At 42.7% G+C, this 26109-nt stretch overlaps 1 protein-coding gene across 4 annotated transcripts in view; it reads right to left on the reverse strand.

Moving 5' to 3' along the window:
* Nucleotides 1-26109, reverse strand: part of ADAM22 (ADAM metallopeptidase domain 22) — a 730321-nt gene that overhangs the window by 505413 nt on the left and 198799 nt on the right. For all 4 annotated transcript variants that reach the window (XM_029588789.1, XM_029588790.1, XM_029588788.1 and 1 more), the window contains exon 4: nucleotides 9497-9563. In XM_029588789.1, coding sequence (XP_029444649.1) covers nucleotides 9497-9563 — 67 coding nt within the window. The remainder of the gene's footprint in view (nucleotides 1-9496; nucleotides 9564-26109) is intronic.

Genomic DNA, 26109 nt, shown 5'->3' on the forward strand with positions numbered 1-26109 from the left:
CTTCTTCATTGTTAGCTTCCACATTCTACACTCCTGTTCGTGCTTCTTCTTGGGTTCCTGGATCCCTGGTTCATACCTGTTCCTTTTTCTGCTCCTGGCCTCTTGTTTCTTATCTGTGTTGGGGTCTTCCCCTGTTTCCTATGCCTCGCTAGCCACCAGCACCCAGCACTGAGGACTCAACCCAAAGAGAAAGTGGTTAGCCTACGTGAAGGTCCCTCTACCATCAGTGACCTGGATTTGACTCTCCTGGCATTACCCTGCTCATTTCTGAGGCAATTTATGGACAACAACCTGAGTTTTCGAGACTGCACAGATCCCTTCTTCATAAGAACAGAAGAAGTGGCATGCTAGATCAGAACAAAGTCCATCGAACCTAGTATCCTGTCTTTGACAGTGACCAGTCCCAAGTAGTTGATCTATTTCTTGTATCTCATTTCCAGGCATGGCTTTCCCAAGTGTACCTGGCAAATAACTGTTTATGGACCTTTCCTCCAGGAACATGTCAGCCCTCTTTTGAACCCCACTATATTAGCTGCCTTGACCACATCCTGTGACAAAAATTCCATGAATTGATTTTGCGCTGAGTGCAAAAAATATTTCCTATGACCATAAGAGCTTAAGAATTGCCATACTGGGTCAGACCAAGGGTCCATGAAGTCCAGTATCCTGTTTCCAACAGTGGCCAATCCAGGTCACAAGTGTCTGGCAGCATCTCAAACAGCAGATTGATCCAATGCTTCTAACGCCCAGTTGCTAGTTTCCTGGAGGTTCCCACAATCCTAGTGATGTTTGAAAGGGTAAATAACTGATCCCTATTTACCCATTCCACCCAAGTAGAGATTTTATAAATCTCTCAGTCATCTCTTCTCCAAACTAAAGAGCCGTAATCTGGTTAATGTTTTTGCATACACACTCTCAATCACACACACTCTCTCACATACTTACACTCATGCTGGCTCATTCTCTCTGTTTCACTTATTCACCTCCACTCCCCAGCACACATGGCAGCTATAGCACAAGGCATCCTGGATCGTGACAGGCTGGGAACTGCAGCAGGACTGACTCCCCCTGGCCCCACTGCAGTAAGAAAGCAGCACCCAGTTGTTTTCCTGCGCTGCAATCATCGCAGTGCAGTCAGCTGAGAATGAGACCACGGGGATTTCCTGCCACGTGGCTGTTTAGGGAAATCCAGCAATTAGCTGCCCGGGTCTGTGGCGGTGAAAGACTTCCTCAGGAAGGAGACGGAAGTGCTCCCGTGATCATGGGAGGGGGAGGGAGCCTAGGGACACGATCTCTGCAGCAGCAGCGGCAGCATGGCCCTTTCTTCTTCTCGTGAGCCTGCTGAACATCACTTCCTCTTCCAGGCTGCAAGGACAGGAAGAAGAAAAGGCCATGTTGCTGTTGCTGGCTTCTATGAACACTGCTTCCAGGCTTGAATATGTTGATAGACGGGGCAGGAATGGCAACAGTGTTCATCGAAGAACTGTGTGCATCTCGCTGAGGTAGAGGAGAGGGAGGGAAGAGTAGCGGGAGACCAGTTTGAGAACCGCTGCTCTAGTTTATTAAGCTGATACATTACCTCCATTCAGAAAAGGGACTACAGTTACCTCAGCACTTCATTTCCATCTTCTTGCTAATTAGGGATTTTCTGTGTTTCTCCCATGCCTTTTTAAATTGTCACCATTTTTGTCTTCACCACCTCCCTTAAGAGTGCATTCCAGGCATCCCAACCCTTTATGTTAAAAAATATTTCCTGACATTGTTCCTGAGTCCACCCCCCTAGAATATCATATTATGACTGCTAATTCTACAGCTTCTTTTCCACTGGAAATGTTTTTTTTCTTGGACATTTTTAATACCGTTCAGGGATTGAAAAGTCTGTTTCATACTCTCCACCCTGCCTCTCTTCTCCTCTAGAGTATACAGACTACTCCCCCTTTCTATCTGCTTGTGCCTCCCTTACCCACCCAGAAGGGTATATCAGATCTAAACAAAACTGTTTTTCTATTCCCAACTAATCTAGAAAAAAAAAACCCCATATAAATCAGCAAGAAAAAAAAATGCATAAAGGTAGGAGTCTTTTGGAGACTGAATAGGCAACCTCAATCCTTAGCCTGTCCTTCCCAGTCATTCTAGGATTGCACTGTTTTTACATTTACTTTTTTTGTGTGTGTGTCAGCTTCAAGCTCTAAATTGCCTGCTCTGTGAAATCCTTGAGAAACAATTTTACTTTACTGAGTATTCTGACAACATAACAGAAATTGATAAACCCCAGTAGGTACGCATTCTGAGTATAGAATATTTGATTGTGCATCCTAGATTTCCTGCATCTTGTAGAAAAGGTGAATAATTCTGACATCACCTGCTCTTTGACTGCTGTCAGTTCTGTTTTGGGACCTGCAATGTCAGTACTTTGCTCTAGGAGGGACAGCCTGGAGAAGAAGGAGCTGGAGCTATGGGAATTAATGATTTGGAATAAGATACCAGTATCTCTCTATCTTGGGACTTCCTACCTTGCTTTCAGGAAAAAAAAAACCCCATGCTTGTCTATTTAACTAAAACTTTCCTTAACTACAATGACTGTGACTACTGTGTCCAGACAACAACAAATACTCTTTTATGACTTTATTTAATTTGATCTATATTCCACCTTACAGCCACTTCAAAGCAGATTAAATTCAGGTACTGTAGGTGTTTCCCTGTCCCCACAGAGCTCACCATCTAAATTCTGTGTGCGCATAAAATAGCAGATGCACCCGCAGGTAGCACTTATTTGCATTACTGCTATTTATAAATCTCGCACATATGACGTAAGTACCAATGCATGAATAACATTTGAGGCGGATCAGGGGCGTTCTGGGGTGGGCCAACATTTACGCACATAAATCCCAATGTTATAACCTGCAAACGCAGTGCACGAAGGGCAGTTAAGTGCGCATATTTACTTCTGCTCTTAATCAGGTATAATTTTCAGTGAAAGAAGATTCAAAATATATCAATATTAATTATATAAATTGTGCAGAAAATGTGACTCATCATAACACCTGTAAAATTTCATCATGACTACATAAGTAACCACTAGTGCGTCCCTAGCGTCTCCTTTTGGCCCGGAGCGGCGGCTGTCAGCGGGTTTGACAGCCGACGCTCAATTTTGCCGGCGTCGATTCTCGAGCCTGCTGACAGCCACGGGCTCGGAAACCGGAAGCCAGCAAAATTGAGCATCCGGTTTTCGACCCGACAGCAGCCGGCAGACTTCAAAATTTTTTCTTCTTTTTTTTTTTTTTTTAACTTTTTTTACTCTTCGGGATCTCGGACTTAATATTGCCATGATATTAAGTCGGAGGGTGCACAGAAAAGCATTGCCAGAAGAAATTAGCGCCTACCTTTGGGTAGGCGCTAATTTCTAAAAGTAAAATGTGCGGCTTGGCTGCACATTTTACTTACTGAATTGCGCGAGAATACCTAACAGGGCCATCAACATGCATTTGCATGTTGAGGGCGCTATTAGGTTCGGCGGGTTGGACGCACGTTTTCTGCCCCTTACTGAATAAGGGGTAAGGGAACATGCACGTCCAATTGCAGGTTAACAGTGTGCTCCGTACTGTATCGGCCTGTTAATCAGGTGTAAGTTAGAATAAAACTCTTTGTAGCCAAAAACTGACTGGTTGAGGGGTCTGGGTAAACTAGGGGGAGTGCAGGCTGAAGAACCAGAGGGGTCTGGATGACCTAGAGATAGACTGGGCAAACTGGCCGGATAAGTTTATCTAGCTAACTCTAAGACAGTTCTTTGGCAGTCTTAAAGGTTTATCCAGCTAAAGGCCTAATTCACACAGACAGTAACTTTGAAACAGCTGCGCATGCGCACATGTACGTGTGTTTCCTGGCTCGTGTCTAGAGACAGAGCCATTGTATAATATATTCGCATATATACACACATTATCAAAAAGGCTGAACATGGTGCACATTTTTAAATGGACACCTGCATGTGCATGCAAATGTCACGTTTACTGCCTAAGTGAGGGAATTTTATAAGGGACTCCATACCTTGCTTTCCCAGTTCGTTCCCAGTTCACCCAGTTTAGGGATAGCACTTCCAAACCCCACTAATTTATTAGCCTCTCTTTCCCCCTGTTAGCCCCAACTCTAAAGCCCTACTAACTAGTCTAGATTTATTTTTTTTTGTACTTACACGCCATCCATGCAGCAGGATGCCCCAGCAGGATGCCCCAGCAGGGTAGCCCAGCGCGTGCCTGTGCACATAATTATTTATGTGCACATCTCTTGGTTTCCTCTGACACGTCTATGCCCCGCCCAGACCACGCCCCTTTTTCTGAACTTGTGACTTTTAAAATCCACATGGCGCATGCAAGCCTGATTTCTGCACGTATCTCCTGGCTTTAGCATGAGGTAGGCTTTTAAAATTCACCCCAAGGTTTTTCTCCCATTATGTGTCTATTGGAAAAATGGTTAGTGAATCAGGCCCTAACCTTACTAGCCAGCAAGTAGTTTAATATGTAGTTTTTTTTTATTTAATTTTATACTTATAACCTATTTTTCTAAAAAAAGAAAATATGACCTAAAGCATGAACATTAAAACTATTCTGTTAGCAACTGTGGTTCTACAGAATTATTTTATATGAGTTGTAAGTCCAGAGATAAAAGCTAACAAATAAAATAAATAAGGTGATACCTTTTTATGGGATTAATACTTGAGTAGTATTTTAAGAGCTGAGCCATGAGAGCTACCCATCAAACTTGATAACCAGATACTCTACACTTTGCATGTACTTTAAAGAGAAAACATTAAAAAAAAACTATCCAAGGACATTGATATGCTACTGAGTTTGAATTGTAGAGAAAACTGTTAGATGTATCATTTGTTAAACAGGCAAAAAAAAGGTGCCAGTACTCACGTGCAGGATGCATATTTTATTTGAAGGACCACAGGGCAGATCAAGCAGGTGGAAAAAGAGGTGCCGGTACTCAGAACCTGCAAGTCCCCCCGTGAATAAAATTCTGTACCCTACTAATAAAAATTTAAATGAAAAAACTGTACATGGCCATCCCCTTTACGAAGGGAGCGTCTCAATTTAATGGACCTAAGATTACTCTGCAACCCCATATTTCACAAGGAAGATCTTTGTGCAAGAAAGGCAGAAATACAATTTTGTAACAGTTCTTGCCATGTATTTTCTGCAATACAGAAAATGTCATCAGAATGAAATATTTTGCTTTAATTTTCAAAACTATATATCAACCAACCTCGTTGCCTTGTGCAATAACTCTGCAACCAACTACATAACAAGGTAACTACTCGTTATGAGGATGTTTGTGCGGGTGCCGACCCTGAAGTAGTCTTGTGTTTTGACTGCCCCCCTCAGGTCGGCTTCCGTATTTTATTCTTTATTTATTTGTTCAAATCAATTTTTTCAATTTTTACTTTATACTAAAATGTCCATTGCTCAATTCTCTCATCAGTTTACCCGTATAGCAGACCGACCCTTTACCTTCAATATCTTGGAAGCTTATGTTCAATTGCTACATAAGTTTTTTTACAGCTAGATACCAGTTGGGTTCAGGTTCGGTTCGCCTGCCCGACCCGGTCCATGTTTCGGCAGTTGCCTGCTTCAGGGGCTGCGGGAACTGGAATGGAACCGAGACTGCCTATGGACCTAAAAATACCACTCTTATTATATCTTAATTAAAGAACTCGTGCATTATTATTTAAAAATGCTGGTACCCCATTCTTTGAGCTATAAAAGATACTTACTATTTTTCGTTGTGATCTCATTCCTGTGAGCGGCGCCTTCACTTACAAATCCGGCGTCTCTCTCTACACAGCTGTTTAATAAACCCATTGACGTCAAATCGTGGGCCAATCACTATGTCTCCCTACGATCCTCAGTGATAGCACCCTAGAGTGCTCTGCTGCCATGGGGATGTGACGTCACCTATCAAGAAACTTCAAGTTTTTCGATTCATCAAAGCCATCTAAGTATGCATTATAATGGTCATATTGCTGTTATACAAAGATTTAAAGAAGGAGCCCGCTTTGCCGGAACTCCATTATTTTTTGTGTGTGTGTTTTGTATATCTTTTATTATTCCTCAATCGTGTCTTTCTCGATCAGCGGCTGACCGTTCCCTTGTCCACCTGCGAACTTGATATCAATGTAATTTGTAGAGAAAGATTTTCTACCTGTGGCCGGGGGTGTAGATCCGATCAGAGGTGTATACAATGTATCTAAAAATGTGTTTCTTATACTATGACAGTCCCCAGCCTTTTATAGGTGAGTCACACTAGTCTCAAAAAGGAGATTAAGCCCCCATTCCGCTCTGTTATGTGATACACTGGGATCTCTGATGTTGATATGGACTTTTGTCTTAACCAATAGCCGTTGACAACCATTATTTACATCACCATAAGATAGACCAATTTATTTCTTTATTTAATCCCTGGGGGGCAACTGTGCCCCATGTATGAATAAACCGCTGTTCCATCTGTTCCAATTTCAAATTAAGGTCCCCTCCCCTCGGATGCCTTTTAATTTGAAAGATGACTGCCACTTTGAATTCCTGTATGGAATGCCCAATTTCCCGCCAGTGATCTACTAGCGGAGCCCCTTCAGTCTGGTGCCGTAGCCTACTTAAATGTTCCTGGACCCTGGTCTTAATTTTTCTTGTGGTTTTTCCAATATACACTAGGTTACATGGACACCATAATGCATAAACAACGTTCATGGAATCACATGTGAAGTATTCCTTAAACCGGAACACCCTCCGTCCAGGGATACTTAATAGACTGCCTTGGTGCATATGACAACATACGTTACATTTTGTGCATGTACCGTGTCCCACTTGGTCCGTTGTGCTTCCTTCTTCCTGCATCCGTAGATTTGAATGGACCACTATATCTTTGAGGTTTCTAGCTCGTGTCAAAGCAAACATGGGCTTCTCCTGGAAGGTGGAATGCATTTGTAAAAGATGCCAATGTTTTAAAATGCTTTTCTTGAGATGATTGGCCCACGATTTGACGTCAATGGGTTTATTAAACAGCTGTGTAGAGAGAGACGCCGGATTTGTAAGTGAAGGCGCCGCTCACAGGAATGAGATCACAACGAAAAATAGTAAGTATCTTTTATAGCTCAAAGAATGGGGTACCAGCATTTTTAAATTATAATGCACGAGTTCTTTAATTAAGATATAATAAGAGTGGTATTTTTAGGTCCATAGGCAGTCTCGGTTCCATTCCAGTTCCCGCAGCCCCTGAAGCAGGCAACCGCCGAAACATGGACCGTGTCGGGCAGGCGAACCGAACCTGAACCCAACTGGTATCTAGCTGTAAAAACTTATGTAGCAATTGAACATAAGCTTCCAAGATATTGAAGGTAAAGGGTCGGTCTGCTATACGGGTAAACTGATGAGAGAATTAAGCAATGGACATTTTAGTATAAAGTAAAAATTGAAAAAATTGATTTGAACAAATAAATAAAGAATAAAATACGGAAGCCGACCTGAGGGGGGCAGTCAAAACACAAGACTGCTTCAGGGTCGGCACCCGCACAAACATCCTCATAACGAGTAGTTACCTTGTTATGTAGTTGGTTGCAGAGTTAATTTTCAAAACAGCAAATATTTTACCACAACAAGGAACAGATATACCTAGCTTTTTTTCCCATAGACACAGAATGGGAGAAAAGCCATAGAGGTGAATGTTAAAATCCGGGAGCACCAAAATCGAAAGATTTGTGCAGAAGTAGGACATACGCAAGTCCACCCGATTTTAAAAGCCACCTACATGTCATACATCTCCCAAAAAGCGAATATCTCATTTGCTGCCTGATTCACTAAGGCTTTTCTCCCTCTCTGTGTCTATGGGAAAATACATTGATGAATCAGGCCGTTGGAAAGAAAAAGGGGCAGGGTGTAGGCATTTCAGGGCACATACCCAGTGCCATGTAAGTTTGCTTCTGCTATGAAGGAAGTGTAAGTTTAAAAAAAAAAGGCATTTGTAAGAGGTTTGAGGGGACTGGGGTAACTAGAGAGAATGCAGGCTAAAGAACCAGGAGGGTTTTTGAGGACTTATCTCTAGAGTGGACGAACTGGTCATGGCGTAGACACACACCTGTTATAAAATTCCCCCCACTTGCGCGGCTGCAACCTGACTTTGGGGCCGATGCAAAAAAGAAATGCGCTGAAAGCGGGTGCTGAGTGTTCAGCACCCGCTTTCCTAACACGCCTCCAGGCACCTCTCCTGGAGGCACCATGCAATAATTAGGAGTCGCGCTGTCAAGGAGGCGCTGGGGTCAATTGTGTGCGCGGGAGTGGTCGGCTGTCTGCAGCTGTCTGCCGGTTAAGAAAATGCATGCTGAATTTATCAGCACCTGTTTTCCTAATCAGCGCACAGCCATACATTCGGAAAATGGACGCTGGTTAAATGAGCGTCCCTTTCCTGATCTTGACTGCCGGCACTTTTAAAAAAATATTTTTGCAATCTTTCATTCCCCCGATTTAATATCGCCATGATATTATAGTCGGAGGATGTACAGCAAAGCAGTATTTTCTGCTTTTCTGTACAACTTTTTGGGGTGCTCAGAAATTAACGCCTGCTCCAGGCAGGAGTTAATTTCTGAGTGCAAAAATGTGCGTATTGGACGCACATCTTTTTACCATATGTGGAGTGAATAACTAATAGCCTCATTGACATGCATTTGCACGTGATGAGTGCTATCAGGTTCCCGGTGTGTTGGATGCATGCTAATCCCCTTATAGCATAAGGGGCTATGGACGCGCCTACACAACCTGTGTCCAATTGCAAGTTAAACAGTGCGCTCAGCTGATGTACGAGTGTATGTGCACGTACATTATAAAACTGGCGTATCTGTGGGTGCGTGCCGAGGCTCCCACAGACATGGCCCTGCTCCCATTTGAAAGTTACCAACCCAGTAAACTAGGCCGAAAACATTATCCAAAATACAATGATGGATTCACTATGAGAGTCATTTTAAAAGCCATTTCCATGGGTATGACAGTGCTTTACGTACAGAAAAGGCTTGTATGTATATTTTTAAATAATTTATAGACCACCTATCCCCATTTCTAGATGGTCTACCCTATATGCAGGTAGCAGTATACATGCAGGTGTACTACACATGAAGTTTTACCCATAGTAGGAGGAGGTATTCCTGAGGGTGGAATTGGGGTGGGGTTTGGAACTATGCCCATAATTTGGAATCTTCTAAAGTACGTATGTCGTTTTTGCTGTAAAAATACCTGCAGAAATGAAATGCACATTAGTGTGGGGATTTTCTATTAGGTAATTTTCAAAGTAAAAGTATATGCAACTGATGCAAAATCAGCAGATAAAAAGTAAGCACAGGCTTTGCATTTGTGCAGCCAAACTTAAAATTACCACTTATATGACAGAAAGCAGAAGAGTGCCTCAGTCAATACAGTGAAAGAAAAGATTCAAGAATTGAAAAAATACGGATTCTTACTTTGATTTCTACAGTCTTTCCTCCATGCTGAATATGCCTTTCGAGGTATTTTGAAGATAGCAAATCACTGTAAGAACAGAAAAATAAAGCTTAGAACTACAAACCTCCATATTTTACTTCCATTTATAGGTTAAGAAAACAGCTGAAGAGTGCACATTCTGCAAGCTAAATTTCATAAACATTCATCACATCATCCGCTGAAATTGGGAGTTGTTCCAAAACCCACTCTGTATTGCAGCTAATGTGTTTCATGGCTGTGCTAACAGCGCAGAAGCGGCTATTGCTTTTCAGCCCTGTGACTGTTTACTGTTTGCAGAGCCTGTGATTAATCCTAGGCCACATTTATTTAAAATATTTATAACCAATAACTCTCTAAAGTGCTAGGCAGGGTGCATAAGTACATTCATAAAATGCATGTTTTACACATAACAAACATAGACACTTGCCACAGTGTTTACACATTTTTACACTGCCTGACTCAAATCAGAAGACAATCATGAGCCATTTCCACCTCCTTAACTTGAGACATTAATGGGCTTGCCTACTGCCCAAAGGTTTCCTAAAGGACTAAATAAATGCAAGCTTCAGTTCTCAATGTGCCTGGAAGTGAATGCCACAGTTGAGATCCAGCCACAAAGATAGTCCTAGGCTGTATATTAGTTAAATGGGCATTCTGTTGGGAAGAAATGTGTCCAATGGGATATTCTTTCCTTCATCAGCCTAGAGTACGGTCTAGCCTGTGTGGGATTGACAAATTGTGAATGTTTGTTGTTAAAGCTTGGTTTTTTTGGTACCAGTGGATATTTTGATAGTGTGGCAACCAACAGCTTTAAATGCAGTCTTGAAGAATTACATGAAATGATAATGCATTTGAGTTTACAGTTTTCCTCATTGCTGAAAATAGGAGATTTTAATGTCCACACTGGGGAACTAAGCTATGCTATTGCACGGAATTTTGAGAGATTGCTCCACCGCTGTGGACTTAGGCAATTATTGGAGTCCCACACATGAAGCGGGTCATGTCTTGGACCTGGTTATAAGGGCTGAATATTTGGGAGTACATAATAACGTAAGCTGGAAATGGGCTGATTCAGTCCCGTGGTCGGATCATAAATCGGTTTTCTTCTCTTTGGTTAACAAATAGAAGAGTGGAAATATTCAAGAAAAGAAGAGAGATTATTAGGGGTGGGGTACAACAGATGAGGAAGCATTGAGTTTTCATTTAGGAGACTGCTTCACTGAAGACCTAGAAGGAAGTTTAGAAGGATAGGTGGCAGGTTAGAATGACTCCATTCTGAGAGTTCTAGATTCCATTGCCCCTAAAGAATGGATTCCAGTAGATATACATCCTTTTCGGTGGTAGGATGATGAACTGTGGCAGATGTGGGAAGCAGTTAGAGTTTTAGAATGTAGATGGAAATGGCTGAAGACTGAGAAGGCTATTATGGGGTGGAGAAATACTGGGGCAGATTTTCAAAAGGGTATGCGCGTAAGATATGCGCATATCCCCCGAAAACCTGCCCCAAGTTCCCCTTGCGCGTGCCGAACCTATGTTGAATAGGCTCGGCGGCGTGCACAAGCCCCGGGACACGCGTAAGTCCCGGGGCTTTCCTGGGGGCGTCAGGGGGCGTGTCGCGGTGGTGTGTCATTCGGGGGCGGGGCCATGGGCGTGGTTCCGGCCTGGGGGCATGGTCGAGGCCTCTGAATCTGCTCCCGGGCTGGGGAATCACGAGCCCGGGGCAGGCGTAACTTGTCAAACAAAGGTAGGGGGGTTTAGATAGGGCTGGGGGATGGGTTAGGTAGAGGAAGGGAGGGGAAGGTGCGGGGGGAGGGGTGGTGGAAGGAAAGTTCCCTTGGAGGCTGCTCCAACCCCAGATTTTAATGGATACGCGCGGCTACGCGTACTCTTGTTTGCGCCTGGTGCGCGAACAAAAGTACGTGCGGGCGTACTTTTATAAAATCTACCCCTAAATGAATAACTATAGATAGAGAGAACTGTTAAGAAGAAAGAAACCTTTTCTAGTCACATGCAATCTTCTGCAAGTACTTGCAGGGAACTGTTTCGTGTAGTGGACAAATTTTTAGGGCAGAGATCTGAGATTCCAGTTGGTAGGCCTTCTTGTATGGAGTTTGCAGAGTTTTTTTTAAGGAGAATGTTAAGAAATTGGAATCAGGGACGGGTTTTGTAGGGATGGGTATGGTAGTGCAGTTTGAGGAAAACATTGATGGTATTGAGGAAGAAAGATTGGCAGAATTTCATCTGGGAGTCCCTTAGATCCTTGCTCCCCTCATTTAATAAAATCTTTAAATGGAATTGGTTGGAATGTCTTATAGGACTTGTAAATTTATCATTGAGATAGTTATTTTCCAGTTGCTTTGAAAATATCTATATTATTATTTCTTCATGCTGTGAAAATTACAGACTAGTTACACATTTACCATTCATATCAATGTTATCTGAAAAGATAGCTGTTTGTCAGATCACTCAGTTTTTGGATAGAACTGGGGTTTGGATAGCATGCAATTAGAGTTTAGATATGGCCATAATACGGAAGAGTGCTAGTTTTTTTTGACAGATGATGTTTTATAGACAATACTCAATAAAACAGATAATCTCTGAAGACAGCCAAAACAAATTATACATAAACACGATTTAATAATTTTTTAACTACCTCTTTATAACAAAATACAAAATATTTGTCTAAAAGATCGCCACTGTTTTTACATAAATCTCTTAGTTCTAATGACCACTCAAGGTGATGTATATAGGGAAAAATAACCCATGCTATAGTTACACAATGTTAGGTTCCATATTAGGTGCTACAACCCAAGAAAGAGATCTAGGCGTCATAGTGGATAACTCATTGAAATCCTCAGTTCAGTGTGCTGCGGCAGTCAAAAAAGCTAACAGAATGTTGGGAATTATTAGAAAGGGAATGGTGAATAAAACGGAAAATGTCATAATGCCTCTGTATCGCTCCATGGTGAGACCGCACCTTGAATACTGTATACAATTCTGGTCGCCGCATCTCTAAAAAGATATAATTGCGATGGAGAAGGTACAGAGAAGGGCTACCAAAATGATAAGGGGAATGGAACAGCTCTCCTATGAGGATAGACTAAAGAGGTTAGGACTTTTCAGCTTGGAGAAGAGACGGCTGAGGGGGGATATGATAGAGGTTTTTAAAATCATGAGAGGTCTAGAAGGGGTAGATGTGAATCGGTTATTTACTCTTTCGGATAATAGAAAGACTAGGGGGCACTCCATGAAGTTAGCATGTGGCACATTTAAAACTCATAGGAGAAAGTTCTTTTTTACTCAACGCACAATTAAACTCTGGAATTTGTTGCCAGAGGATGTGGTTAGTGCAGTTAGCATAGCTGTGTTTAAAAAAGGATTGGATAAATTCTTGGAGGAGAAGCCCATTACCTGCTTTTAATTAAGCTGACTTAGAAAATAGCCACTGCTATTACTAGCAACAGTAACATGGAATAGACTTAGTTTTTGGGTACGTGCCAGGTTCTTATGGCCTGAATTGGCCACTGTTGGAAACAGGATGCTGGGCTTGATGGACACTTGGTCTGACCCAGTATGGCATGTTCTTATGTTCTTAAACCAGTGCTGCATGCATTTTGCCTTACAGCCATCTTTATTTCCTACGGCTCTTTCCAAGACTACCTACATCCTTTCATACCTGGATGGTAGGGCCTTGTCTTGGGAATTTACCTTATGGCAGCACAAGGACCCCATTTTGCAGGACATAGAAGGATTTATGGACTTGTTTAAATCTGTTTTCAATGACCCTGCTCGAACTGCTATAGCCGGTTCTGCTTTGGTGGAATTGAAGCAAGGCAATAGATCATTGGCTGAAATTGCCATCGAGTTCAAAACTCTTGCGGCAGAACTCCGCTGGGACCCCAAATGTCTCAAGACACTCTTTTGCAGAGACCTGGATACCCATTTAAAAGACGAGCTGGCTGCTCACGAAACACCTGACTCGCTGGACGAATTAGTAGCTAGCCTTGGCCACTCGGATTGATCACCGGCTCCGGGACAAGGTGAAGGAACTCCAGCCTAAGGTGTTACCTGGGTTGAAACAGGCTAGTGCTATATCTACACCTCGGATGGTTCCAGTAATTCTTGCTGCTGATAAAGATAAAACGATGCAACTTGGTCATGGACGTTTAACTTCCAAAGAAAGAAGACTTCGTAAAAAGCACGGCCGTTGCATGTACTGTGGTCAGCCCGGCCATAATGTCTCCACATGCTCCATTCGTCCGGAAAACGGACGGGCCTAAGTCCTGCAGGACTGTTCTTAGGCCATACTGCGCCTCTCCTCCGCTTTCTCTTCCAGTCTCCTTGACTTACGGACCGGTCATGGTTCAGACTTCTGCCCCGGTGGACTCAGGGGCAGAAGGCCACTTCATTCTCAGACATCTAGTGGAAGACTTGAGGAGTCCCCTCATCAAGCTGAAAGATCCACTACTGTGTCATCATTTGAAGTGGGCTATGGACGTTCTCCAACACCGCCACTTCCACTGAAGCTCAGTGAGGTCCCAGCAGCTCAATCCATTGCTGCTGATATTCATAATGCTTTCCACGTTTCACTTCTAAAACCACTTATACTCAGTGAATTTTCTTCCAAACTTCAAGATCCACCTGTCATCAATGCAGAAGACGACTTAGAATTCAAAGACGAAGAGGTCCTGGATGTTCGTAAAAGAGGCAATACTTTTGAATACCTTCTAAAGTGGGAAGGTTTCGGCCCTGAAGAAAACTCTTGTGAGCCTCAGACCAATATTCTGGACAAAGAGATGCTTTGTCAGTTCCACCTCGTGCATCCTTCAAATCCCAAGCCTGGTACTCGAAGAGGAAATCGCCCTTTGAAGGGCGGTACTGTTGCGACCATCGCTGCCCGATGTCTCCACTACGCCCACCTTACCTCTTTGGCGACTCCCTCTTTGTTTTTTGGAAGTTTGGCTGCCGTGGCGTCATCTTGCCGTTCCCCTCCGGCATCCCCGGACCGGCTGGACGCTGCACTCCGCCATGTTTCCCAGAAGCCTAAGGGCGCGTGCACAGCGCGACACGGCCCCGACGCAAGTACCAGCAGTGGCGCGAACCTCAGGGGCGTCCCCCTGAGGTGACGTCATCCTCACCGGATATTTAAGGGCTCTGAATTCGCTAATCGAGTTAGCAAAGGATAGGATTGGATAGAAAGGGTTTCCTTCCTACTCTGCCTCCTCGGACTTACTGGGGTACCCGCACCTTGAGGCCTCGCTTTCTCTTTTGCTTTTCAGATCGCAGTCTGGAACCGGTATTCGCTCCTCGAGGGCCCAGGTTCGCGGACTTGCTACTGAATACCACTTCTGCCAGGAAGTCATCACTGCCCACTACACCAGTGAGTTACCATCTCTCTCTCAGAGCGTTCCCTGGAACCAAGTACTCGCTGCTCGAGGGCCTACTTCATTCCAGCTCCTGGGCTGCTTCTAAGAGACTATTGTGTGAGTGTTACAATCAAGGTTCTGTTCCTGAACTCTGCATATCCTGCCTACTCACTATATTCAGTTTCTCTACAGCTCAGTTATCCAAGATCGCTGTTCCAGTATCTGAGGGACTACATCCCAGCCGGGCGCTTCCTCTGGTGGTTCCATATACTGTTTAATAAAAGAACTAGTGTGTGTCTGTCTCCATACTCTGAGCCTGACTGGTGGTCCCTCTCGGGATCTTCCCCCGGGGGTGTGGTCATCTACCACCGGCCCAAGGATCCACCCACAACTACCTCAAACACCATCAGTATCATTTGGTGAAGGAGACTGAATTCCCCTCCACATGATTACTTACAGAAGGAGGGAAGACACACACCACTGATTAAGTTGAAATGACTAATTCACTTTCGGAAAGAAAGAAGGAATTGTTTGAATGTTCCCCAAGTTGTTTGTGAAAATCAGAAAAGGCTCCCTGCAAGAAAGTGTTTATAACTCTAAAACCCTCCTCACTGAACATATAGCTGCCAAAAAGACAGCTTTAAGCATAAGGAGTTTAATTGAAACCTCCCTCAGCGCTCAAAGGGAGGTTTTGTTAAGAAGGACAATACTAAGTTCAAATCACAAGAAGGAGCCATAATCTTTAAGAGTGCACTAATATGATTGAAACCCTTAAGGAAACATGATAGTAGTTTCTGGAAGCAAGTCATTCAGGAAATTGCAAATATTCTTGGTATCTCTATTCAAGTTACATTCGAGCTGGGATTACTAGGTCGATGGAATAGGTCCTTGGTTCCGGTTAAATACAGAATTCTAACTGGGCAGCCTCTGTTAGCTGCCTGGTTCACTATAGTCACCTTTTGGATGGCTTGTCCTGGCATTGAGTATTGGTGTTCACAGATTGCTGATATTGAAATGTTGCAATTTGACCTAAAAAATGAACATGGTAAATATATGAGCATTTGGAGACCATATTATGAATATCTGGAAGATAACTGATTGGCTGTTTGACCTGGATTTATGTGGAGTTATATGTAATGTTCCAAGAAGTATGTGTTGGAGTTACTCTAGCTGGATTGATTGTATTGATTGAAATGGCCTAAAATTCATTGTTTAACTGGACTAAGCTTGTTCCTTTTTTTTTTTTGTATAATGTAGAGGAGTTTTCCTCTGGTATCTTTTCTGTTGTATGCCATGAAAATGTTAATAAAGAGTTATAAATAAAAGAAAATATAGGCTCTCTCATGTATCAGTGGTCTGCCTCTGAGTAAGAAGAAAAACTGTAATTATCAATCAGAAAAAAGCGAAGAGCCCTACCTTTAAAGTAACCATCAGTACACAATGATCCATGCTCATTGATATCCTACCTGCAACTTAGGAAAGGTACAGATTGCAGACTCAGATAAACAACCACTAAATCAATATAGCTGGAGATAAGTGGTTTTACAACTTAGTAGTTAATGGAAGGAAGCAGTAATGCTTGAAAACCTATTACCATCTGCTGCAGGGACCTAGAGGCCAGTGTATATTGTTCCTATACGAAAGACCCATAAGCACTTAAAATATCTATTTGCCATTTACCTTTTGTTTAGTTCTTCTATGGGTTCTTGAACACACATCACTCTCACCGCTCCTCTCTCCCTTTGCCCCCAAGCCAGACACCACAACTCTTACTTCCCTCCTGCCCCCATAGCTGAATATCACCTCTTTCTTTCTCTCTCTCCCCTCACCCCTCCAACTACTCAAATAAATTAGGAAAGACTTAGGTAACTGAGCTAGGATGGTCTAATTAGATGTCATTCTGAGGAGAGTATGAATGAGCAAAACAGGAGCTAAAGAAATGGAGCCAAGGAGAACATGGGTGGCTTGGGAGTTACCTTAACTTGTTTAGAGATAAGCAAGGAACACAGATGTCGGCTATGATTACAGAATTAAACTAGAAGTTGGGTGTGTCTGGCAGACTGAGAGAACAACAATAATAATGAAGTCCCTGCTGAAACGTAGATACTCACATAGCTGAGTATGTTCGGCAGGCCATTCAGGGGACCTAGTAGCCAAATGTTCAGACAACGACTTTGTGCTAATCAGGGAAAGAGAGGGATACTGGGAGTGCATTAAATAAGGAATCTTTTATGCTCTGTTATTCAAGGTGGTATAGTTTAGATTTAATAACTTGCTTTTCCAAATATGAACTCAAGACAAATTACAATCACGTACAGTACTTAGTCCCCTGCCCAAGAGACCTTAAAATTAAAGGACCTGATTTTTTCAAAAGCAGTTACATGCATGAAACTTGATTTACATATGGAAAGCCACTTTACTCATATAAGTGGTCTTTTGAAAATTGCTACAATGTATGCCATTGAATTGTCAATATGTTTTACCTGCGTTAACTGGACTTAACATGGATAAATGGCTTTTGAAATTTGCTATGTACCTCCTTTGAAAACTCCTTGAGGCAATAAAGGGTTAAGTAACTTGCCCAAGGTCACAAAGATCATCAACAAATGAAACAGGATGTCATAGTCCACTGCTCTTACCACTCGGGCTAATCTTCCATTCCAGTGGAGTGCTAAGGAAAAGTGTCCTAGATAAGGAGTGATACTTACATGTGATCATGTTCTATGACTGGAGGCTAGGATAAATCCTTATCAGTGTGGACAAAAACAACTACGCAGACAGGCTGGTGGTTTTATTCACCAGCATCTAACTAGGTTACTGTTTTCCATGTTCTTGGACAAGGTATTATCAAGTGAGTTTATTTCAAGGATTCACGCTTAAAAAGCTGGCATGAGTTTCCAACTTCATCTGTATCAGCAGCAGCTGATTTGAGGCAACATCACTGAGCACAATGTCTGGTGTGTGCGGGTGCCAGTCACTTCTGCCCACATCAGTTGTTTGGCAGGGAACTCATCACTTACAAGAACAAGAGTCAGGCCGTTGTGAGGAGAAGCCATCCATCTGGCTTTATCAGGCACACCAGCTGTTTGATGGGAGAGCATGTATGTGGAGAAAGGGGGATAGATTCAGCAACTACTGATAGGGCTGTCCCAGTAGTGTTCAGGCAGTAAGGCTGTCTGGAGCCAGGAGTGATACCACAATATAGGAGCTGTCAAAAGGGAGGTCAGCCTGCATGGCAAGGGCTGGAGGGTTGTAGCAGGGGTCTTGACTTTAGTGGAGCTCCAGTGTCAGCTGTGCCTGGTGAAATCTGCTACTCAGTGATGCAAAGCTTCATGCTTCTTTTATAGTAAGATATGCGGCAGACAGAAATTGGCTTTCATGGTATAGGAAATGACATTTTTTTTTAAAAAAAAGACAACCTATTTGTCTGACAGTATTTTATAAATAAGAGGCATTACTACGGCTTTCATAATGGATAAAGAGTTTAAAAAACTCTTATATTTTTTATAAGAATCTAATGCTAGGTGGAACTGCAGAAAATAATTACCAGTATAGAATATAAACCAAACTGCAGTATAGACAATGATTCTCATTTACAATTAAATATTTTGGAGATAGCAGTATGTTGCCTGTTACGATCCAGCCTGCTATGCAGCCTCGCTACCACCAGAGGTCCCCATGGAGCTACACTTGCTCCAGTCATAGTGTTCAGGGGCTCTTAAGTCAGCAGGGCTTGGCCTATTGAGCCCTGCCTCTTGCAATGTCTGATGCCTTTTCATCGCGTCTACTTGGCTCCCTACTTGGCCCTGTTCTATCTTGTATTGCTCTGTGGCCTCTATGCCTTCTAGATCTGCCTTGTCTAGCCTGTGCCTTCCGGGCCTTCCAGCTCTGTCTTGCCTAGTTCTTTGGCTTCTGGGCCTTCTAGATCTACTTTGACTAGCCTGTGGCCTCCGGGCCTCCTAATATCTCCCTTCCAGGCCTCCAGGCCTTCTGCTTCGTGACCTATGGGCCTTCCAAGCTGCTGCCTTTAGGCCTCTGTTTTCTTTGTTCTGTTCTGTCTTATCCTGTCCTTGTATGTCCAGTCTTGTCCCTGTCTGGTCTGGCCTTCCCTGCCAAGTCCTAGCCCTGGTATCTGTTCCTTGTATTGCCAGTGCCTTGCCTTGTCCCATTCTTCCCAGCCTGTCCAGCCTAGTTCCACATGTGCCCAGCCCTCGTCTCCAGTCCTACACTGCCTCAGTATCCAGCCTGAGTCTCCAAGTTCCAGCCTGCACCTTGATTCCAATTTCAGCATAAGCCCTGCTGGCCACCAGAACCCAAGGGTTCAACCTGCAGGGGAGGTGGCTGGTACAGGCAGATCATCTTCTCTGCCCTGCCTTGATGTCCTGTGCTGCCCCTGTGGGGGTTCCCCAGCTCCAGCCGGACCCTCAGTTGTGACATTACCTATATCAAATAAACAATAAAGAATACAAATAACAACTTTTGAAAATATGCAGAGAGGATCCCTGTAGCAGCAATAAAATCTTTCTTCTATCAGGTTCTGGGAAGGGATTCCCTAGATTTGTGTCAATATCTCTCTTATGTTGGGTCTTATTAAGGGGATCCCCAGGCCTACATTAATTGTCTCTCCTATAGGGCCCTAGGTTCACAATCCCCTTGGCCCATGCTGACTCCTCTTTTCTTTTTGGCTCTGGTGAGGAGATCCTAGGGCCTGTCACAACTCTTCTTTGCTCTGGAGAATGAAGTAGGGAATCCCTGGTTTCATACTCGTCTTTCTTTCTGTGCTGATCACATAACAGAGGAGCCCGAGTACACTATGAAGTGGTCATACTTTCAGCAGCTGCTATAATATCATCCACACAGATTTTTTTGTTTGTAACAATCACTTTAAAAAATACATGATTTTTCTGCCAAGCTAGAGCCTGTGCTCTTACAAACAACATTTGTTTGTAAGAGCACAGGCATAATTCTGTTATCCTACAATATCTGTGTAGGATAACAGAATTATTCTAAACTAGACATCTGCATAGAAACAGTATGCTCCTTTCCAGTACACAGATGCCTTTCATCTGACACTAAATATACCTGGTGGATCTTCTCTCCTGTGGCTTCAGCTATTTACCTTAGCTCGTTTGCCTTTTTGTAAGATTTCAGCCAGTGTGAAACACCTATACACACTTCTGACTACCTGGCATAGAACACATAACACAATCATAAAACAATTATGGAAAAATATCATTTGCTTAAGGCCTTTCTTCAGAGCCATATGGTGAGACAAGGACTGTTACTGTCTATGTTATTGCATTTTTCAGGTCATATAAGGCTAAGCATGAATATTGTCTTAGTTGTCAAGGCATGCTAATCTAGAAGGGGTGAAGTGGAGACTGAAGCTTCTGCATAGTAAAAATCAGACGTGTCTGCATAGGATTTATAATTGCTTGATCTTCAGTGCAACTTAGGCAAGGAGGTCAAGACAAAATTATACAAAGTGGATGAGAAAATTTGTTTTAATTTTTTTTATTTCTGCATGCATATGAGCATTCTTTTAACAGCATCTGCTTTAACTTCATTCTAATTATGGTGGGTTTTTCCATCAATAATAAAGTAGGGATGTTTTTATTTTTGCTTTATTCCCAATGATTCATAAAGCCCAATTTTCAAACTTGCAGATAGTACACCATTTGTGAATATAAGTGGGCCTGTGGAGATTTATGCTAGTGTTTTATAAACTGTGTGGCAGGAGCCATACAATTTATAAAATATCATGCATTTCTGCCCCCAAAGTTCACACATATGTTTTTGTACACACGTATATTTATAAATGCAGGAACATGCACACTTTATCCATTCTATAAAATTACACACATACATTTTATAAAATTATGTGCATATTTTATCTGTGTATAATAATTATAACAATGCACATGTAATAACCCACAATTAAATGCAAAGGAGTTTATTTTGCAAAGTATGCACATACTCTGTTTCTGAAAATACTTGTGAGCATACTTGGAATCACCAGTTCGCTAATACCTCAATCAGTTCACCCAGACATTTACCAGTGCACCCACACCTCCTACTCAAAACCTACAGACTAAAGAGATGTACAATTACAACTGTGCAAATCCATCAGCAAGTGTAAAGGTGTATAGACAAGTTTGGCAATGTATGTGTGTACATAACGCTTACAAAATAGCAATTTGTGCGCATACTTCAAAGCCTGACCCAGATCTACACCTTTCTTCCCCTATTCACATTTAGGCATTGCTACTGCAAGTACGTGCATCCTCTGGAGGTTTATAAAATAGCAAATACACTTATCCACGTTGCATACACGAGTATATGCTTACGTGTGCAAGCCTGCATGACGCTTTGAAAATTACCTCCACAAAAAATAAAGTAGCTTCTATATTTTAGGCACAAATTTAAGGAGGCAATGTAATAATTACATGTCATCAAACTTCTTTTTTTTTTACTTTCTGCTCACATCATGGTGTAAGCATGCTGCATAATCTCCCCTCACTCATTTCCAGATTTTGGCCATATCAGAAGAGTGACTCCACATATCCAAAAAATGATACAGTTTTGCATATTACAGTGAAGCTCATAATGTATTACACAGCTCTGAGCAGGAACCATGAAAAAAGATCCACACGAAGGGAATTCATGTGCTTTTCATACAATATGCAAACCCACTGAGTTGAACTTTTTTTTTTTTTTTTTTTTTTTTTTAACAAAGGATGTAATTATTTTTATTTGCTAAAGCTTTCAAATACCTTTCCACCAGAAATTTTTCTAAGCCCCATATCTGGATGACTCGAGCCCTAGATTTTTATCTTTTCTTGGAATGCAGGCCTGTTACAGCCCCCTATATTTCAAAATCTCCTTCTCTGGATACACTCTAGTTATTTGCAAAATATTCATTTCTTACATGTACATGATGCCATGGAGAGGTCAGCACAGTACTGCAAGATGAAAAGTATCTCATGTGGAATTTTTTTGCTTGTTTGCCATTGAAAGCATTACAAATGTGTATGATTTCTAGATAAAGCTGGGTAGCAAAAGACAAGAAGATAAGGAAATGAACGATTCTTTAATACAGTTGCAGAAATAATATAAGAAAAAAAATACAGCATTTACAAAGTATTTTTTAAAAAACACTGAAAGAAGAAAACATGCTAAATATTAGAAAAAAAATAATACCAATACCTTTCCAAAACAACTATAATCTCAACTGAAAAGCCTGATACCAACCCATCCGTCTATTGGTACCTTTTATATGCTACCCAAAATCCACAAACGCAGGAGCCCTGGTAGACCAATCATATCCAGTACTGGCACACTCACAGAGAAAATGTATTTATTCAAAAAATTTGTAACTTGCACGCTCCAATTTTCATGGTGGAAGACAAAATAAAATTTCATAGTATCAAATACATAAGAAACAGAAGGGATTCTCAAAGTCTTGGTGCACAACACAACAGCTTTCTACAAGACACCATAGATTTACTGAACAAGGTAAACAGCACTGAAAAGCTACTACCTAACACTCTCCTAATGACAATGATTGTAGAATCACTACACAGCAACATACAGACAGCATTGCACATGGGACAAATTTCTAAACATATCAGCCCTGGACCACCAATACACACTGGAAAAGATTACAACAGTGAAATCATCTGCTCAGTGTGCTGTGGCTGTCAAAAAAGCAAACAGAATGTTAGGAATTATTAAGAAGGGAATGGTGAATAAAATGGAAAATGTCATAATGCCTCTGTATCGCTGCATGGTGAGACCGCACCTTGAGAACTGTGTACAGTTCTGCTCACCGCATCTCAAAAAATATATAGTTGCACTGGAGAAGGTACACAGAAGGGCAACCAAAATGATAAATGGGATGGAACAGCTCTCCTATGAGGAAAGGCTGAAGAGGTTAGGGCTGTTCAGCTTGGAGAAGAGATGGTTGAGGGGGGATATGTAGAGGTCTTTAAAATCATGAGAGGTCTTGAGCAAGTAGATGTGAATAGGTTATTTACACTTTCGGATAATAGAAGGACTAGGGGGCATTCTCTGAAGTTAGCAAGTAGCACATTTAAGACTAATCAGAGAAAAAAATGTTTTCACTCAATGCACAATTAAACTCTGGAATTTGTTGCCAGGGGATGTGGTTAGTGCAGTTAGTGTAGCTGTGTTTAAAAAAGATTTGGATAAGTTCTTAGAGGAGAAGTCCATTAACTGCTATTAATCAAGTTGACTTAGAAAATAGCCACTGCTATTACTAGAACAGTAGCATGGGATAGATTTAGTTTTTGGGTACTTGCCAGGTTCTTATGGCCTGGATTGACTACTATTGGAAACAGGATGCTGGGCTTGATGCAGTATGCAATGTTCTTATGTTCTAATGCTTGTGACGGGAGTAAGGTAAATCTGAAACTCGTAATTTCCTGTACCCAAGAAGATACCTCCTGCGCATAGGTTTGAATTAAAGGGCACTCCCACCACATGTGAAAAAATGAGCCAAGGCCTTCACATCCTTACCAATATTTGTCAGAAGCATACTAAGAAAAGCGGTGCAGCCGAACAGGCGTGCAGTACCAACATAAAAGTACCTTATAACCATTTTCTATGAGGTTAGTTGCAATTAGCCCTTTACTAATTAACATAAAAATAGTTCTCCATTCTTCCTCAGATAATGGCATTCCCAAATCTTCTTCCCATGCCTTAATATAGCCAGGTTTAGTGGGAAGGTCCTTCTTTAAAAGTATATATCATTTAGATAATATTTTCTGCATTTATCAGCATTTCTGCAAAAGGACTCAAATATGGAAACTTCCTGAGCCAAATATTGCTTCATCTCAATACCAAAGAGGAAGTGTCTAATTTGTAAGTAAGCAAAAATCTCTCTATCAGGAATATCATAAATTCTCTGGAGCTCTGCAAAACTTAAAAGGCCATTCGCCGCCCCATATATGTTCTACCTGAGATATCCCCTTCTGCTTCCATAATATAAATGATGATGACATAAGGCCTGGGGAAAAATCAACATTATTGAATAAGGAAGTGTTTAAATAGTAGTCCCTTTGCCCAGTCAATAGGTTCTGCCAAGATTGCCATACCCTAAGGGGTAGATTTTAAAACCTTGCACGCGTAAATCCTCCCGGATTTACGCGCGCCGGTGTGCCTATTTTGCATAGGCCGCCGGCGCGCACAAAGCCCGGGACGCGCGTAAGTCCCGGGGCTTCGTAAAAGGGGTGGGAGGGGGCGTGTCCGGCGGCGTGTCCGGCGGCGTGTCCGGGGGCAGGGGGCGGTCCGGGGCGGGTCCGGGGCATGGCGACGGTTCGGGGGCGGGCCGGGAGGGCGGTCCCGAGTCCCCCGGCACTGCGACCTGTGCCAGGGGATGCCAGGGCGGCGCGCGCAAGTTACGCCTGCTTCAAGCAGGCGTAACTTGCACAACAAAGGTAGCGGGGGATTTAGGTAGGGCTGGGGGGTGGGGAAGATAGGGGAAGGTGGGGGGACACGGAAGGAAAGTTCCCTCTGAGGCCGCTCCGATTTCGGAGCGGCCTCGGAGGGAACGGAGGCAGGCTGCGTGGCTCGGCGCGCGCAAGCTGCCAATTTTGCGCAGCCTTGCGCACGCCGACCCCAGATTTTATAAGATACGCGCGGCTATGCGCGTATCTTATAAAATCTGGTGTACTTTTGTTCGCGCCGGTGGCACGAACAAAAGTACATGCACGCGTATGTTTTGAAGATCTACCTCTAAGTGTCTGAGACACAGAAGGAGGAATCTGATGTAAGGGTCGTCAAGTCTTCTTAGGCTGCCAAACCACAGCCTATAAAGGCATTTTCCCCAGGGCCACCTGTTCCAGTTTATTTTTAGCAGTTTTAGAGCGCGCTGCCCAGTATTGCGAGGGATAATCAAAGGAACACATCAAATAACCATAGTGGGCCTTCAAGTGCATTTCCTGCACCATAGTGATTGTTACCTGTGCCATCGCAAATCCTAAAAAAAATAGGCACTGTTTCTGGCCCATATAAAATCCCTTCACATTTAAAGAAAAATCATAAAACCCACCAAAACTGAGGAAAAACTAAAAAAAATGTTTCTATGAAAAATAATCACAAACATACAGTAAAAATAGTTCCCTCTTTGATGGCAAGGCTGACCGGAAGAAGCTGCACCAAGTAACGTTCAACCTCTGCCCTGCTATCCCAACCCACGGCCTAAGCATATACAGCACTATGAACCCCTATTTCTCCCCACCACCCTCTCCCCCACTTCCTCCAAACCAAAACCCATCCCGATCTGCCTATCAAAACTGGCAGACCTAAATATAATATAGGGGGAAATATCATTGAGACCAACGGATCCCCCCACCCCCGTCTGTAACAGACATTGTAAAGCAAATTAGCAACAGTGTGAACTGTCAGAATATGTGCATAACTGGAAATACAAATACATCCAATCTCAGGTGAAAAAGACAACTCATTTAACCCCTCCAAAAACCCATTAAGAAGGTAATCCTGTGATGGGAGTAACAAGAAAAAGTCATAAAGCTAGACCAGAGGATTCATGTGGCATCCATCAATGTGGCTGAGCTTGTGGAATTCCTCTGTAATCTCCGTCCCCCCTTTCCAACTCATTGCCAACGGCGGGGGTCCTCCTTGTGCAGGGCTGATAGTAGACCACTCGCATCACCAAGTAGGGCCAGAAAGCCCATCTCCTTGAAGGCCACATTAGCTTCAGCAATATTCTTGATGTGATAGGAAATGCCTTTGAATGAAAATCAAATCCCAAAGGGTTAAAGCCTATATTTGATGTTCTCTTTGTGGAGCTGAGCAGTTGCTGGTCGAAATTCTTGTCTCTTTTTTAGCATCAACGGAGATAGGTCAGCAAACACTGATATATTGTGGCCGTTCCAGTTCTAGATTGCTTGCTTTCGGGCTGCCTTGAAAATCGTGTCTTTCGCCGTGTAATTATGAAAGAATACAACATTATCTGGTTTATTATCTGGCTTCTGACCTAGCATGCGATGGGCCTGCTCCAATTTGATGGAAAACATAGATGAGACCTCGGGAGACATTGAAGAGGCAAGTATGCTCCTGCAAATTTGTGTCAGCACAGAGTCGCAATCTTGATATTCTGGGCCCTCCGGTACCCCTTGAAACTACAGATTACTCCGAGTCCGATTTTCAATATTTTCAAGTTTTTCGGCCAAAGTGGTATAATC

The sequence above is a fragment of the Rhinatrema bivittatum genome, chromosome 2 (genome assembly GCF_901001135.1).
Source record: "Rhinatrema bivittatum chromosome 2, aRhiBiv1.1, whole genome shotgun sequence".
Taxonomy (NCBI): domain Eukaryota; kingdom Metazoa; phylum Chordata; class Amphibia; order Gymnophiona; family Rhinatrematidae; genus Rhinatrema; species Rhinatrema bivittatum.